The sequence below is a fragment of the Prionailurus viverrinus genome, chromosome A1, assembly GCF_022837055.1.
Source record: "Prionailurus viverrinus isolate Anna chromosome A1, UM_Priviv_1.0, whole genome shotgun sequence".
Lineage (NCBI taxonomy): Eukaryota > Metazoa > Chordata > Mammalia > Carnivora > Felidae > Prionailurus > Prionailurus viverrinus.
Window position 1 is genome coordinate 144,607,078 of NC_062561.1, and position 18,579 is coordinate 144,625,656.

At 41.5% G+C, this 18,579-nt stretch overlaps 1 protein-coding gene across 1 annotated transcript in view; it reads left to right on the forward strand.

Moving 5' to 3' along the window:
• Positions 1-380: 380 nt before the first annotated feature.
• Positions 381-18,579, forward strand: part of THBS4 (thrombospondin 4) — a 43,955-nt gene continuing 25,756 nt past the window's right edge. Inside the window, exons 1-3 of the mRNA XM_047872751.1 lie at positions 381-660; positions 6,793-6,996; positions 18,098-18,345. Of these exons, the coding sequence (XP_047728707.1) occupies positions 573-660; positions 6,793-6,996; positions 18,098-18,345 (540 nt within the window). The 5' untranslated portion in view covers positions 381-572. The remainder of the gene's footprint in view (positions 661-6,792; positions 6,997-18,097; positions 18,346-18,579) is intronic.

The window sequence follows — 18,579 nt, forward strand, 5'->3', positions numbered from 1 at the left end:
GAGAGTCTTCAGGGTTCATTCTCAAGGGAACCTACGACGGGCTACGGGCGTTACAAAGCCTCTCCAAGCGCGGTTCTTTTTAGAAAACAGAAGGAGGAAAGAAGGGGGGGGGGCGGACAGGGTCACTTCATCTCTCCCCCGTCCTGTGTGCCTAGAGCAGCCCTGGCTGCCCCGCTCTCTCCCAAGAACCCTCTCCCGCCCAGGTCCCGCTAGACCGCGTCTCCTTCCCCTCGCCACACGCAGTCCGTCCCCTCCGCCGCCCACGCTCCCCGCTCGGCCGCCCCCTCTCTTCCCGGCGAACCGGCTTCCCCGCCAAGGGGGCCGCCCCGGCCTCGGCCCTCCCCCGGCTCCGGCCGGCCAGACCATAAAGAGCCCGGCGCCAGCGGCGGAGGCAGCAGCTAGTGGGCTCAGCTCTGCACCGCCCCCGACGGCAGCCCCGGAGGCCGCGCCCCGCGCACCCTGCACCTGCGCCGCCCGCGGGGCCCGACGGAGGGTCAGCGCGCAGCTGGGGACACCGAGGCACGGCCAAGCCGCCTCGCTCGCGGGCGTCCGCGGCTGCAGGAAGAGCCAATATGCTGGCCCCGCGCGGAGCCGCCTTCCTCCTGCTGCACCTGGCCCTGCAGCCGTGGCTAGGGGCCGGCGCCCAGGCCACCCCCCAGGGTAAGTGGGCTCGCGCCGGGGCGGGGTCGACGAGCCCCGGGTTCCTCCTTCGCGCTCCGCTTGGACGACAGGAGGGACCAGCTCCGCGCGCTGTTTGGCCCTTGGCTCCCAGGGCCTCCGTCGGTACTTCTCTGACCCTCTGGGGTCCGAGTCCCAGCATTTTGTGATTGGAAGTGGCGATTAGAGTACAGCATTTTCTGAGAGACCATTATCCAGCCATGAGACCACTTCCCTAAACAACAGCTTAGGGGATTCGAAACTTATTTTCAGTCCATGCAAAGAAGTGGAGTTCATTTCAGAGCTCACCCTGCGCTAGACCTCTAACACATCCTGAAATCCAGGTTGTATCCCCTGCGGTTCTCTCTGGCCGGCCATCCCCTAAGCCTTTGCCCACTAAACTCCGACCCGGCGGGAGCGAAGTTCTCGAGAAAGGCACACGCAGCTTTACTCTCTTTGCCCGGCTACTGGCTCTTTGCTGCTCTTTGGCCCCCAAAACCATCTTTGGGAGTCGGCATCATCTCTTGATTCCTGAGATGAATAGAGCAGGAAGGACCAAGAAGTCGGTGTTTCTCTTCTAGAGGTAAAAATTCGATAAATGCTTTGAAAAGACAGCTGAATAATCTTCAAACTTCTGTGTGAAATGGGGTGAAAATGACCATTGGGCAGAATGCACTTAAGTTTAAACTGATTTTTTTTTTTTTGTAAAGGTCAAAAGGAAGAAATTACTTAAACAAGAAAAGATGTTAGGGCTCTCACTGGCCATCCAGTGATGACCTTCACCTGTTGACTTATTACTGCGGCATGAAATAAAGCTGGAAGGAGTCAAACAGGTTGAAGTGAAAGTTGTTCTTCCTCACAAACCCAGGGTGAAGCATGCCTCTGAGGGAAGTCTCCAATTCCTCCCTCTCCTATTGCAGTAATAACCCATTTAAACTTTGCATGTCACCAAATAACTCCTTTTGATTTCAGACCAGGCAACCAGAATAGTGGTTTCAGGGGGTAGGTAATAATACACTGCATTTAGTTTGCCTTGAAATATTTGAAATACTGTAGTGTGTATTTATTCATTGTGACCTCTCTTCGAGGAAGGTAAGAAAGCTTTTTTAAAATATTGAAGTGTAATTGGCACAGAAGGATATATCAGTTTCAGGTGAACATGAAACATAATGATTCCAAAATTGCATACATTGTGAAATGATCACCACAATAAAGCCAGTTAACATCTGTCACCATACGCCATTACAAAAAAAAAAAAATGACTTTCTGCAATGGAAACTTTTGGGGTTTTCTCTCTTAGCAACTTTCAAATATGCAATACTGTATTATTAACTATAATCAGTATGCTGTACTTTAAATCCCCATGACCTATTGGTTTTATAACTGGAAATTGGTACCTTTTGACACTTTTCACCCTTGCCTCCACCCCTACCCCACCCCCCACCAGTATGCTCACTGTCTATGAGCTTGGCTGCTTGTTGTTTTAGTTGCCACATAGAAAATGAGATCATACAGTATCTGTTTTTCTGTGTCTGACTTATTTCATTGAGCATAATGCCCTCAAGGTCCCTCCATGTTGTCACAAATGGCAAGATTTCATTCCTTTCTTAGGTTAAATAATTTTCCATGATACACATATACCACATCTTCTTTATTCATCTATTAATGGACACTTCGATGGTTTCCATATCTTGACTATTGTACGTAATGGTTCAGTGAACATGAACCTGTATATATCTTCTTTTAGTGTTTTTAGGGTTTTTGGATGAATACCCAGAAGTGGAATTGCTGGATCATAAGTAGTTCTATTTTTAGTTTTTTGAGGATCCTCCGTACTGTTTTCCATAGTGGTTGCACCAATTTACATTCCCACAAACAGTACACAAGAGTTTCCTTTTCTCCACATCCTTGCCAACCCTTGGTATTTCTTTTTATAATAACCATTCCAAACGGTGTGAGGTGATAACTCATTGTGGTTTTAATTTCCCTGATGATTACTGATGTTGAACATCTTTTCATGTGTCTGTTGGCCACTTGTATGTCTTTTTAATATAATTTATTGTCAAGTTAGCTAACATACAGTGTATACAGTGTGCCCTTGGTTTCAGGAGTAGATTCCCATGATTCATCGCTTACCTACAACACTCAGTGCTCATCTGTATGTTTTCTTTGGAAAAAAATATCTGTTCAGATCTTCCACCCACTTAAAAATCAGATTCTTTTTTTGCTATTGAGTTGTAGGAGTTCTTTATATAGTTTGTATATTAACCCCTTATCAGATATGATTTGTCAATATTTTCTGTCATTCAGTAGGTTGTCATTTCATTTTGTTGATGGTTTCTTTTGCTGTTCAGAAGCTTTTTAGTTTGATGGAGTCCCACTTGTTTGCTTTTACTTCTGCTGCCTTTACTTTTTGATGTTAGAAAGGAAGCTTTTCAGGGTGCCTGGGTGGCTCAGTTGGTTAAGTGTCCGACTTTGGCTCAGGTCATGATCTCAACTTTGTGAGTTCAAGCCCCACATCAGGTCTCTGCTGTCATCGTGGAGCCCACTTCTGATTCTCGGTCTCTCTCATTCTCTATGTCCCTTCTCCACTCAAAAATAAATGAACATTAGGGGCACCTGGGTGGCGCAGTCGGTTAAGCGTCTGACTTCAGCCAGGTCACGATCTCGCGGTCCGTGAGTTCGAGCCCTGCGTCAGGCTCTGGGCTGATGGCTCGGAGCCTGGAGCCTGTTTCCGATTCTGTGTCTCCTTCTCTCTCTGCCCCTCCCCCGTTCATGCTCTGTCTCTTTCTGTCCCAAAAATAAATAAAAAACGTTGAAAAAAAATTTTTTTTAAAATAAAAATAAAATAAATGAACATTAAAAAAAAAGGAAGCTTTTCAAAACAATTCAAAAGTTTCCTGATTGTACATAGGATTTGGCAGTTTTAAACTTAGGGGTTAATATTTTGTGTTGTATGAATTCCTGACATGTGAACACACAGCCTCATGGTGTGCTGCAGGTATGGATTTTGCTGCTTCTTGGAGCTGCCTGTTTCATAGGACTCAGAATAAGGCTATACTACCTAAATTATCTGGTTTACTTAGTTGCTGTAGATTATCAGATTAAGTTAAGTTTCTGATAGATTGTTTTATTGAGTTAATTAGTCTTACCATCATCAGCTCAACTGAATAATAATTTGTATCCTTTCTCCTGTGAGCTGCCTTGCTAGTCTTATTGGTATGTATTCAATTGTCATACCGTGGTAGTTGGACTGATTCGTAGTAGTAATTTCACCTCTAACAGTAGAAGGTTGTGCTTAGATCGTGGCACTATTAATGAAATGTAATAACATTAATAGAAAATTGTGTCTCATTTCCTTTTCAAAACACTCTCCAAACTCATTACCAACTAATCCCAACTCTGCCTCTTGAGAGAGAAGCCAGTGGGTTAGATGAGCCTTGAAGATTGAAATAGGGTAAATTTAGCTTGAGCTAAATCATGTGCATAATCCTAGTCAAAGCAAGACTCCAGAATAGCAAGAGTTTAGTGTTGAATGCAGTTCCCATACCTTGAACACACATTGGCAGATGGTTTGTCCTGAATGGAACTTTTAGACATATTGTCTCATTTTCCCTTGTTCTTACTGATGGAAATGTAAAGCTTGCAATTCTCTGGAAATTAAAAAATTCTGTTTCCTTTTTGAAGTACAGTAGGCAATAGTCTTCATGTTTGGGGGGGGGGGGAAGCAGAGTCCTAGAAGGAACATAATAGATGTTTTGCTTTCCAGTATTTCTAATAGTAAATACATTATTTTGTAAGGTCCTTAAGTACATGGGAAAGAATACATATCCAGTATAAAGACAGATAGTTTCTTAAAGAGTAGAAATTCTTGAGTAATTAGGGTTTTGCCTGTTTGTTTTATAACTTTTATTTATTTTTTTCTTATTACAAAAGTAACACCTGTTCATTGTAAAAAAAAAAATAAATAAAAAATTGCATAAGCAAAAAAAAGGAAATAAATGTATAATTATATGACCCAGAGATAGGTACTATTCATGTTAGGTTCTGTTGTGCTGTCTTTCAAATGTTTTCACTTGGAAATATATATTTCAAGTGGGGTCATGTTACATGTATAGTTTTATGATTTTTTCAATTCTATATATCATGAACATCTTCCATATCTGTAAGTATTCAGCTGCATTACCATTTTTGATAGATAATAATCCACTTCTCGGAGGGACTAAAGTTTATTTATTGAGCGCTCTAATAAAGGACCCTTAAGTTGCATGCAGTGTTTTGATATTATAAACAATAATTTGTTGAACAACTGTAGTGCTTCAGGATGGCTTGGATGGCTAAAATCTCTTTGATCTCTGTCAAGCCCTTCTTTCTCTGCTAAGGACAGTTGATGTTTTCATTAAAAAGTGCTATGCTAACGAGGCTTTGGTTTTCCACCTCTTCCAGTTAGATTTTCTCCCATTTTCTTTGGATATCTTTGGGTATCATTGTATTTTTTGTTTTTACAGTCAGATGGTGAGAAAAATACCTTATTGTTCAAGTTAGCAATTCCTTCATCATTAGTTAAGCATATGAACTGTGTGTGTGTGTGTGTGTGTGTGTGTGTGTGTGTGTGTGTGTGTGTACATACCACAGCCTGCAGGAACTTCGGCCTCTAAACCTTTTTCCTAGATACAGTAATGTGTATACACACACACACACACACACACACACACACACACACACACACAAAGTACTTATTTGCCATTGTAACTCTTTTTCTGTAAATTGTCTGTAAATTGCTTTTTCATATTCTGTGCCCATTTTCCTTCTCTTTTTAAAATTTTTTTTCTTTTTACTTTTTTTAATTACATCTAACTTAGTTAGCATATAGCGCAACAATGATTTCAGGAGTATATTCCTTAGTGTCCCTTACCCACTTAGCCCATCCCACCTCCCACAACCCCTCCAGTAACCCTCTGTTTGTTCTCCATATTTAAGAGTCTCTTCTGTTTTGTCCCCCTCCCTGTTTTTATATTATTTTTGCTTCCCTTTCCTTATGTTCATCTGTTCTGTGTCTTAAAGTCCTCATATGAGTGAAGTCATATGATACTTACCTTTTTCTGACTGCTGTGTCCATTTTTCTATTGCTTTTATTAATTTGTAAGAGCTCTTTATAAATTATGGATTCTATTACCCTTTTCATAACCAGATTATTGTATCTAGAAAACAGCTTTAGAGGCTGAAGTTCCTGTAGGCTTTGGAATTGTTCAAACAATATTAGTATAAACCAACAAAAATACTGAATAACTTCTAGTGAGTATTACCCATTTGGCCTTTGCCTTTTAAATAATTATGGATGTATACTCTTAAAGCTCTCAAAAATATTACAAATATGTATATGTATCTATATCTCTAGATAGATAGATAGAAAAAGAAAGAAAGAAAAAAAAAGAAAAAGAAAGAAAAAGAAAGAGGAAAAGAAAAGAAAAGATAGAGATAGATGCATCCAACCTGGGGCTAGAACTTAAAACCCTGACACCAAGAGTCTCCTACTTTACTGGCTGAGCCATCCAGGCACCCCTGCATCAGGATTTTTAACAGAGAAATATGGGAGAACTATATATGCACAAGGGGAACACTTGGGTCTGACAAAGACAGCAAATTGTTTGCTGACACACTGTGTCCCACCACATCCATTCTTTCTGCTGCATGCCTGGTATCATTTATCACTGACCTGGAAACTACAGTCAGCTCTGGTCCAGGGGGTGCATGAAAACCCTAAGGCAGGCATTTACTACTTGGAGACATAAGAGAAACAATGACTTGCATGCTCTCACCTGTCTCCCTTATAGCCTTTAGTGCTTTTCCTAGTGGGCTTTTTCAGAGCCACTTCTTGGGCCAAATGTGATTTACGGTTTGCAAATTTGTCTTCTCTTGGGGGTTCATGACCTAGTGATGATGATTATGCTGTATTTTTTCTGGTTCAAATGTCCAGCCACTGTAAGAATGATAAGGAAGAACTGGTGAGTTTAGCAATGTAAATGGTAACCGTGTTCATGTACGTTATATCTTACTGTCAAATTGTGCCCCCTCAAAAAAATGTTTGTCCCAAACTTCTTTCACTGATTATCCCTTTCTCTCCATTCTCCCTAGTCTTTGACCTTCTCCCATCTTCCAGCCAAAGGCTGAACCCAGCTGTTCTGCAGCCAATCCTGACAGATCCCACCTTGAATGAGGTCTATGTGATCTCCACCTTCAAGCTGCATTCTAAAAGTTCATCCACCATCTTGGGCCTTTACTCTTCAGTTGATGGCAGCAAATATTTTGAATTCACTGTGATGGGACGCTTAAACAAAGGTAAGCACATTTGCAGAAATCATTTTTCTAAGAATCTTCTTTTCCTATTTGAACATTTGGGACCTTTTTGCCTTGAGATGGTTCCCTCCTCCAATTTTATACTGATCCAACATTCATGTCAGTTTTCAATACAAAATTCTTCTGATTGTTCATTGACCTGTCTGGGGAGGATGAGTTGATAATTTGGAGAGAGGATGAAGAATTGTTTGTGGCCAAAATGCCCTTTGACATTGTCCCACCTCCTGTTATTCTGAGTCCAGTTTGGGAAGGGACAGGACCCAGGACCATTAGGCCACTGACTTAGTTCAAGCTGCTACAACAAATACCATAGACGGGGTGGTCAAACAAGAGACATTTATTTCTGACAGTACTGGAGGCTGAGAAGTCCAATATCAAGGTGCCAGCATATCTTGTTCATGGAGAAAGCCTGGGTCCTGCCACCTTCTTGCCATGTCCTTCCATGGCCTTTCCTCAGTGTGTGCCAGTGAAGAGAGCAAGCTGTCTTGCCTTCCTTAAAAGGAAACTAATGCCATCGTGAGGGTCCCACCCTCATGACCCAATTTAAACCTAATTACTTCCCAAAGGCCCACTGCCTAATACCACCACACTGAGGGGTTAGAGCTTCAACATCTGAATTTGGGGGGGGGGGGGGGGAGGAGGGACACAAACATTCAGCCTCTAACAGCCACCCACACCATTCTTCTGTTCCCTCGGAAGCATGTGGCTTAGCAGACCTAACTCCCAGCTCTGCAAGAACCTCCCTGGACTTGATGCAGAGAACATACCTCAGTCAGTAGAACTAAATGAACTTTGTTCTTTTCCACCTGTTTCATCCCAGTTTACACAGGTCTGTCATCTGTTTGGTTGCTTTGCTGTCAAATGTTTCATTGTCACAGTGAGTTACTACAAATACTAAGAAATGATTCTCAAAGAAACAGGTCACTATTTTTTCATCTCCTTCCCCTCCACCCATGCCCTGGGGACAACACCTGTTCCTGCTTATTGAGGAATGTGACAGATTCGTGTTCCTGCTGCCTCATGATTTTAATAAAAAAAGGGGGGGACTGGTCCTTCTGGCTAGATGTTATATTTATTTCACCTTGCTTTACTTTAAGTGCTTCAGACTCTATCAGATTCTAATTGTGATTGAACATTTAATTTTCAGATATTAGGAGCTGACAGAAATTCCTAATTCTTAGCTTTCATAGGACTACAGAGTTAAAAGCAGGAAGGAATGGGTTTTTAATTCCTTTTATGTCAAGTCCCAACCACCCCCCTGCCCCTTCCCTCCCCACTCATATGTGCTCTCTCTGTCTGTACCTCGGGCCTGTCAGGGGCTGTGTTGAGGTCCCAAATAATGAAGGGAGTCTGGGGACATGGTGACATGTCTCAGCTTGGTGACAGAAGGGCCTTCTGTGGAGTGAAAAACTCTGCTCCTAGCTTTTCATCCTCACTGAATCTCCCCCCTCCATTTCACAATTGTCCAGTATGCGTGAGCCCATTGTGGAAAATCTGTGTTGCCTGGAAACACAAGGCAGCACATTCCCCAGAACGGATTCTTTTTGTTGACTCTATATGGGCAGAGGTAACACCAGATAGCAAGATGGAGAGGTAAGGGTGTTTTTAGTGCTTCCTTTGAACAACCAGCAGTCATGTGATTCAGCTGTAAATACCAGCTGATCTCCGTGTTAGAGGAGAAGACCCCAAGGTTGGATGAACACCTCTCCACCTTTCTGGATTTTGTTAGAAAATGAAAATTAAAGGAAAACAAAGAGGAATTTATACCAGAGTTTGGAGAGTGGACGAACTTGACATAGAGAATTTTCACTGGAGCAATAGAAAAAAGTATAGAGAGTTGCCAACACGGTGAATCTGAAGGTTCTGCGAAGGAGCAGTAGCCTTCAGACTGGAACGAGAAGGAGAAGTGACTGGGTCCATCAGCTCCATGGAAGAGACGGGGATGTGATTGTGACTCCCTGTCGAGGTATTTGATAGTGGCTGTGCAGGCCTGACCTGGAGGGTCGAGGAGAATCATCTACCTTGAAGGTGAACCCCAGTCACTGTCTAGGGATCTAGATGAGCTCCTACAGTAAAGTGAAGTGTATTCCGTGAAGAATGTGAAGCACAAGTTGGCCACTGAGCTCCCTGCTTCTACAAGTCAGCGTTTGCATGGCCGCCTCATTATTGTTCATAAGCATAACTTGGATGGAGTTAGGCTGGATGGCAGAAACCTTTAGTAGCTTCCCATTCCAAACTGAATAAGATACAGATGTCCCTGCTGAGCTGTCAGAACTTTCTGTGGCATGATCTCCCAACCGGCCTTTGCAATTTATCCCTTCTTCCAACCCTCCATGCAGCCTATGCTTGAGCTAGATGGACTAGTTACCATTTCCTGGGCCCACTCATGCTGTCTGTCCTTCTCTATCCTTTTACTCTTGTCCTTTGCTCCCTACAGGTACCTTTCCTGCATCATATACAGATACCAAAATCCTCAAGATGCAAGACCGTTCTCAAATTCTTTTTGACATCTTTTATTACGATTTCTACAGAAGGTACTAATCTTAGTTTGCCTTGTTCTTGAATTCTTCTCTCCAGTAAGTTGTAAGCTCCCTCAAAGCAGGAACTGAGCATCCCTGAACTCACCTTTGTGTCTTTTGTAGCCCCTAGCACAGTGCCTTGTACATAAAGTAGCTCATGAGCAAAGTGAATAGAATAAATGGAGGCTGTGAAGAGTAGCCTTGTTTATTAAAGAAGATATATACTGTTGTGAAAATTCTGGAAGTATACAATGTCTGGCACATAATAGTTCTGGCTCAAATGCATTAATGAATTTTGAAGACCATTTGGATGAGGACATAAGGGAAATGGACTATTTCTGATATAAATGATCTATCAGATTGTTAGTAATACAGGTGGTACAATCTTGGTAGAAATAAGCGTTCTACAGAAATCACCTGGCTATACAGAAGATCTGGTTGATATTTTTCTTGTACCTGGCATAGAAGCAACCTTCCAGTTAGGATTTTGAGTTTGAGTCACAGTTAAATCTCTTAACAGCTCTGTCCCCATGAATATGTCTCTGAAGTGCTTAGCCTTGGTTTACTGTCTCTACAGTGGGGTTGATTGATTGCAAGAACTGAATTATATAAGTATACTTTTTATAGACTGTGAAGCTCAATAAAAATTTCAGGTTCTTCCATATGCTTCTATAAGATAGGTAGAAAGAAGAGGAAGAGAAAGATCTCTGTTTTTTTAGGTGACTGTCTTCCAGAGAGGATTTGGTGAACTCTTGGCTTGCCTTGATGAGACCTTTACCTTTCAGAAAAAAACAATAAGAACTGCTTCTTTAGTCTTAGTTTGTTTGCCACAGAAGAACAACTTGGGGGGTGCCTGGGTGGCTCGGTCGGTTGAACGTCTGACTTTGGCTCAGGTCATGATCTCACGGTTCATAGGTTCAAGTCCCATGTTGGGCTCTGTGCTGACAGCTCAGAGCCTGGAGCCTGCTTAGGATTTTGTGTCTCCCTCTCTCTCTGCCCTCCTCCTGCTCACAATCTGTCTCTCAAAGATAAATAAACATTAAAAATTTTTTTTAAAAGAACAACTTGGTGCTGTGGAAATGAAGGGAACCCCAAGAATTTGCAGTAATAACTGCAGACAGTCAAGCTCCTTAGCATTAAGATAGGACATGTCAAATAGTTCAGAGTAATGGTTCACAGAGAAGTCTGTGGGCTAAAGAGAAACACAGTATAAGAGAGCTAGATGAGTTTCAAAACTAGAATTCTGGGGGCACCTGGGTGGCTTAGTCGGTTAGATGTCCAACTCTTGATTTCAGCTCAGGTCGTGATCTCATGGTTTTTGAGATCGAGCCCCATATTGGACTCTCCACTGGCCATGGAGTCTGCTTAAGATTCTCCCTCTTCCACTGCCCCTCCCCCCCCCAAAAATTAGAATTTTGAACCCAGTAATGAAGGGGGAAAATGAGGTGCCTCAAACACTAATAATAATATTTATGGGCCCATCCAGTGTCCCAAGACTGTTCTAAAGGCTCAAACCTCATTATCTCTTGTGATCTTCACTGTATTCCTATGAGGTGCCCTTGAATTGCTTGGTTTTAAAATGGTCATGTATAGAAAATTGAAAGAATATTAGTGAACTTTAGGACAAACTCCTGGAGGGTTATATTATTACTCTTGTATCTTGGGATTACCTGGAAAAGAAAGAGCTGGGATTATTTAAAAGAAAATGAGTTCACTAAAAATAAGTCATGCAAACTTTTTTTAAAGTAGTTTCTAAGCTGAGAGATCAAAAAGATGCTGTGAGCATAATGTATCTTGATATCTGAAAAGAATTTTTTGAAGCCACTCATTATATATTTCTGGATAGTATAAAAAAGAATAAGCTAGATAAATAGTACTATTAGGGGTTAGTAAGTTGTTTTACAGCAAATCTAGTGGTTTTTGACAAGGCTCTGTCTTGGGCATTGAACCGTTCAGCGTATCAGTGACTTAGGTCAAGGCATAAATAGTATTTTATCATGTCTGCAAATGGCACATAGCTAGAGAAGACCGTTGAACATGTTGGATGCCATCATCAAGTTTAACAAGGTCCTACCAGTCTGCCACATATGCCACAATGATATGAAATTTAACAATAATAAATGTAAATCTATCACCTAGGGGTGAAAAGTAAATTACCAAAGTACAGGCTGTGGGAGAACTATCCTCAGAGGTCTAGTCAACATTAAGAACCAACTAGTGTTGAGCACAGTGCCTGACACTTAGTAGTTGTTTAGAAATGTTTGCTGAATGAATGAATGAATTAACAGATGCAGTAATGCAACAGTTTTTTAAATCTTCTTAAGGGGTGCCTGGGTGACTCAGTTGGTTGAGTGTCTGACTCTTGATTTCAGTTCAGGTCATGATACCAGGGTTGTGGGATCTAACCCCGTCTCAGACTCTGCCCTGAGCAAGGAGCCTACTTGGGATTCTCCTCCTCTACCCTTCTCCCTCACTTGCATGCTTTCTCTAAAAATAAAAATTAAAAAAATACATATCACCTGTCATCATTAAAAAAAAATCTCCTTAAATTTTAGACTTTATTAATGCATTCATGTAGCTGGATTAAAGGAGCTAATAGTCCCACCGTACTTATTCAGGACACATGACACAAGGACACTCTCAAGTCAGAGATTACCTTGAGGAGAGTCACCAAAACAACAGCCCTTTGGACCTCATTTTTTATGACATCAGAAATCAAAATGTTAAAGGATCTGGAGAAATAAAGGAGCCAAATAGAAGACATGAGAGAGATGAAAGTTGCCTTAAAATATTTGAAGAATATCATTTGAATTAAGGATAAGACTAAATCTGTCTATAGTTTTGAAGAGCACAGTTAGGACTCATTGTGGGAAGTCAGAGGGAACAACAGATATTGGTTCTGTATTAGGAAAATCTTGGAGAGCAATCCAAAAGTGAAATGGGTTTCCCTACAAAGTAATTAGTTCCTTCTTCCTGGAAATGTGCTGGTAGAGGCTAAACTTTTATTGAAGGGATTTGTGAAAGCGGATATTGAGCTAGATAACTTACAGTGTTCATATTCTGTGGCTCTGCTAAGACCAGAAGATTCCATGGGTGCTTAAGGAATTGCTTTGGAACTCCCTCCTATAAGATGACCTTGGGATTTTGTGCGCACTCAACAGCTTTTGTCACCTACCAGATAGTTGCACACTTGAGGAATCTCATAACTTCTTAAAATATCAAGCCCTCTGCAGATGTTTAATATAATTACTGTGCTTCCTTTCACTGGATGGTTTCTTTGCAGGGTGTGTGTGTGTGTATATATATACATGTACTCTGTGTACTTTACATTTGTTCAAACTGCTATAAGAAAATTTCAAAACCTCCACACGGCATTCATCCCACTTGGGAGTCACCCAGGGTACTTTCAGGAAAAGCAATTTGACGGCTTACCTTTTATATGTATTTCCAAAGCACTAAAGTTACAAAGACTCAGTGTATAGGGCATGAAGATAAATAAGCAAAGGCAAACAAGAATATCCATCACAAGAGACATTAATGGCAAGAAGACTTTTTTTTTAATGTGCAATTATTTTAAAAGAAGAGGAAAGGTTGACAGCAATGACTTTCATCAAATATTGAAAAGTGCCAAAGAGCAAAGCCATTTGCCAAGCAAAGCAGAAAGCCCCGGACTACGGCTTCACGAGTTTGCTGCCTGTGGGCCAGGTCACTCTGAACTCTTTTGCCCAGGCAGACAAAATATTATCATTTCCAGTTCTTTAAAGCTGGCGCCCTACTTCATTGCTCTGACATTCAGTACATCATAATATTTTTGACTACCAAGTCCACTGTTCCGAAAAGCACCCTTTGAAAATTCTTTTCCAAGAAAGCAGTATTTCACATCTTCATTGCTTGGGTTTGCTCTTTCATCTTTTGCCAGTCGCGGAGATGGTATTTAGTCAGGCTAAGTTACGTGGTTTCTGTGTCAAGCTGGTAGCCAGGCATGTAAATGGAGCTATAAAATCAAGCCCCAAATTGTCTGGGATACAAAGATGCTAAGTTTAGAAGGAAAGGATTTGTAAAAAAAAAATAAATAAATAAACCAGTAGAAACTGCCCCTCACGTTGTTTAAGAGATTGTGGGTTAAAAAAAATCAGAGTGGATACATGAATACTCTATTTTTCATCCAATAAATAGCTGTATTTTGCGTTTTCAGATGCTATGGTATGTGAGAAAATTGATAAAAATTAGAATACTGGCCCCAGACTTTATGCTCTAGTAGTGAAGATAAGAAATAAATACAAATAGATAACACTAATACCTACATTTGCATAGCAGTTGGTAGTTTTTGCATTTTCTTATTTGACCACCACTGAAAACCAAAAGAGATAGAAAGGAAAACTCTTCTTAGCTGCATTTAATAGTTTAAGAAATGGACAGCTAACAAAATTAACAGGCCCAGGGTCACATAGCTATTAAGTATCTGAGCCAAAACTGGACTCTGAGTCCTGGAAAAGTACAGCTGGAAAAGTCCCGACAAAGTGTTACAGGACTAGGAATGAAGACAGCTGCCAGCCATTGGGAAGAAGGAAGACTTCGGGAAGTCGGGTGCATTTGAGCTGGATCATGGTTTCAGATGAGTAGCCGTGATAGATCAGGAAAGAAAGCGACGGAGCAGAGGGCACTCCACACAGAGGGAAAACCTAATACGGGTTGTTCAGCTTGGCTGGGTAATGAAGGCAGGGGGAAGGTTGCAGCTAGTCCTGGGATCAGGAGGTTAGATGTTATTTAGGAACCACTAGGGAGCTATTAAAAGATTTCAGTTGCTTGCTTGTGTGCGGCTTTGAGAAGGCAATAACTTGGTCAGAAGAGTCCTTTAAGGAGCTCAAGCTGTCGGTCTAGATAAATTGTGCAGAGAGAAGCTTTCGGTGGGAACGTGAGGCAGGAATGTGGTGGACAAAGCCAGCGACAGAACAGAGTGGAGACAGAAACGCCGTTTGAAGACGTGCGGTTTTCAGGCAGTTATCACCAAACTGGTTTCAGCTAGTGGTGAGTGAAGAGGGAATAAGAGAACGCAGTGTGCCGCAGCTGAAGAAACAAAGCTGTACCGATGACTGTTTTCCTGATTGCGGTGTTCCTGGAGGTGGTGATGGGCAGAGGTGTGGTTGACCCAGGAGAAGACCACTCTTAGCAGCTTCAGGGGACTGGCTTTGCACCCCTCCTGGAGGGGGGGACCTGATTATGTTATTACCTCTGTAGTATCTCTGCTCCATTTTGCCCTCTCTGCTGTGTGTATGTGTGTTGCATTAAGATAGGGCAAGGTGAGCACTGGAAAAGGGGGCCGGAGAGAGGGAGGCAACTATGTCTGCCCTCTCCTGCTCCAACGGTGCTGTCTCTGGAGAAGGTCGGGGAAACTTCCACCCCACAGGCTGCAAGCTCCTAGAGCCAGAGCTTTAGAATGTGTCTCAACTCAGTGTGACCGATGTGACAACAGTGAGTTTCCTGAGCAGGTGCCTGTCTGCCCTCTGGGGTAGTCTTACTGCTCTGAAGATAAAATAAGTATTGAAGCACTGAAGCATTGAAACTCCTTACTTTGCAATAAAAAAGAAAAATGAAAAATGGAAGTCGTAAGAGAAATGAGAATCACTGGATCAAATATGAAGAATGGTAAATGTCAAAGCACTTGATAATTTTTCTGCTAACGGACGTTTTGAAGATGGAAGTTTCCGTGATTCTTCTTTTCCTTTTGTTTCCTCTTGCCATTGTCACAAGATCTAGGAGCATGAGGAATTTGTCATTTCAGCACTGCGCTGCAACACAAAGCCAGGCAGAAGTATAGAAGCCCCTTAAATAACAGCATGAGCACAACAGTAGGTTTTGCTCTCTGCAGTAGATATTGAATTGCCCCTCTCTAAACTTCATAATTTATATATGGAACACTTTCCATGCAATCATTTTATTATTCATTGAAAGTTCATGTTCACAACATTTAATGTGCACCTGCTATGTGTAAAGTGCTCCACTGGGTACTATTTATAAAATTAAACTTAGTGATTCAGTTATGAAAATAAATCATGGCCCACATGCCCTGGAAAGCCTGTTAAAAGCAGGCAAGATGCCCATGAAAATATGTTTCCTTTGAATTCCGCAGAAATCTCAGTTTGAGGAAGAAAACCAAGGCTATCTGTTTTAAGCCACTGTGTGTATCCTCTTAAACTGTTAATTTGAGGCACTGAGGTTGTGGTGTGAAGAGAATAAGGAGATGTTGAGTATACATGTCTATGACCTAATTGAAGTTTGGTGGCCCAAGTGGTATTCTCACTGGCCTGTAAAACTCCAGGTATTTGTAAAACTGTTCAAAACAATAAAGAAATGAGCTCTGAAAAGTTGAATTAGTCCATAGGTTTTGACCAATTTTCTCCCTCTTTTGGGTACCATATATGCCTTCAATTTCCAGCTGTGCAGTTTTTGTTTAAATTCTGAACAACATTAAATAAAGAGGTAAAAATTCTGGCGTATCCCATATTTATAATGCCTTGAGAATGTCTACTCATGTCTGCTTTCTTCCCTCCCATTCTTTCTCTTCATACCACCATATATAAAATACTATGTTTTATATTAGAGTCAGAGAAAGGTCTTTTAGCCAGTCTGTCCTGCCGGGTCTTACCAATTGTTTTCTCTTGGTAAGCGAGTGGTGGTGAGCACATAGGATCTTAAAAGAAGATCTCCTTACTCCTCCCGGCATCTCTGTATATCACAGAACCTAAGGCTATCTGGCCCTCTCCAGTCATGGTCAAATGGAAAAACAGATCTGGGCAGATTTTAGAAGCGGTGGGAATATCCACCTAGATGGCCTTATACATTTGGAGGAAGTCGTCAAATAAATCCTGAAAGTTTCATAGTGGTGATTATTTTTTCTGGCAGTACTACAACATCAACAGGCTGGTTACTCCACGGGGAGGCACCAAGTTGGCATTTACACTCTTCAGAAAAGGTACCTGTGGTAAAATAGTCCAAGTTACTTGCTACAAATCATACAGCTTGACAGCAGCATAGTCTGGGTATATGTACATAATTCACTTCTTCTTAATTATTTTTTTGTATACTATAACGCATGTTTCTTGTGAAAAAAATTAGACATTGAGGATGAGCAAGAGGAAAACATCATCCAAGCACCCACCAATGACCGTATTAAAGTTGACATATTTCCTTCTAAATTTCTGTATATTTTTTTCTGAACGAAATTATACTGTGACTCAACGTGTTTCTCACTCCACAAAATACCAGGACTCTTTCTGTGTTTTTAATGCGCACCTATTCCATAGTATCCCATTTCATGATTACACTAAAATTAAAGTAGCTAGCGCACCCTCTCTTTTTATGCATATATGTTGTACCAAATGTTTCTTACATATTCCTGAAATGATTATTTCTGGCAGCGAACTGGAGTTTGGCAATGGTACCTATGGATGAATTTGGAGGTGTTCTTGGGTCGACTCACTAAGCCCTTGGAAGCAAATCGGTTTGCTCCCGAGACCAAACTTGGGTCTTGAGAGCAAACCTCACCCGATGGGCTTTAACTCCCAAAGGCTCAGCTGAACAGATTTCAGCTCAGGGCTCAATAAATTCAAGAAAGTAATGGAGTAAAAAGCAAGACAGAAAACCAGAATCTTAAAGTTTGTAAGAATTTTTATTTAACAAGAAGTGGAAATGCTTGAGCTTAAGGATGTATGTGAATAGATAGCTACCTACGTAAAAAAAGAAAAAATCAAACAGAAAATAAGATAGTAGATCTTCTTCTTAGTCCTTCTTTTGCAACCATGGATACCTTAGGTTTTCTGAGCATTGTTAAATTGAAGATGGGTTGCAGAGGGACAGTATGACAGATAATACTCCATTCAATATATGTTTACAAAGGCCTAGCCATAGTTCGCATTCCTTTAGTCATGAAATAACCCACTCTCAGTTTCTTTTTTTTTTTTTACTTTTTTTTTTCAATATATGAAATTTATTGTCAAATTGGTTTCCATACAACACCCAGTGCTCATCCCAAAAGGTGCCCTCCTCTCAGTTTCAAATTCTAGTCTTGCCACTTAGATGTCCTTGTGTAAGTTCCTTCACTTACCTGACGTTCACTTTTGTCATCTGGAGTTATTCCACTTTGATAGGATTGCAGTGAATAGAAATTAAGTGTTGAAAGCAACTAAGGGCAGCACCCAGCTCCAATGTAGTGCTTTATAAATGAATTGGTGAATTAATGGATTTATGCGTTCAGGAGCTTATTTGGATTTCAACTGACTTTTGATGGATTCTGCTTGCTTATTGTACTTATCACTGTCTGAAATTGTTTGTTTTCAGATGTGCTACTTAGTGTCTGTCTTTCCATGAGCACAAAGCATCCTCAACAACAGAGTGGGTTACAGGTGTCTAGAATAATGCCTGGCACACAATGTGTTGAATATTTATGGTTCCAACTTGCTTGCATTCTTTCTAGTGACCCAGCCTTGTGACCTACAGGCTGTTTAGCAGAGACTTGCCCTTTCTCATCCTTTTCTCATCCTTGGTTGATATGTGCTTGGTTTCAGCTGTACTCCGTTACCTGAAGAACGATGGGAGGATTCATTTGGTGGTTTTCAACAACCTGCATCTGGCTGATGGCAGGCGGCACAGGGTCCTCCTGAGACTCACCAACTTGCGGCGAGGGACTGGCTCTGTAGAGCTCTACATGGATTGCACCCAAGTGGATTCTGTTCACAATCTCCCCAGAGCCTTTTCCGGCTCTTCCCAGAGTCCTGAGTCCATTGAATTAAGGACCTTCCAGAGGAAGGCACAGGTAGAAACCCATAAGCCATTCTCCAAAGTGGAAAGAGCCCAGGCTCAGGGAATGCAGAGGAGTATGCTGAGGTCATGTGTGGGTCTCATTCTGGATGCATAATTAGCATTACCTGTAAAACTTAAAAACCTATTGAAAGAGGGCCTAGGCTCAAGGCAAATTGAATTAAATTCTGTAGAGGTGGTGCCTAGGCCTAAGTATTTTTTTTAAACATTTTTTTTTTAATTTTTTTTC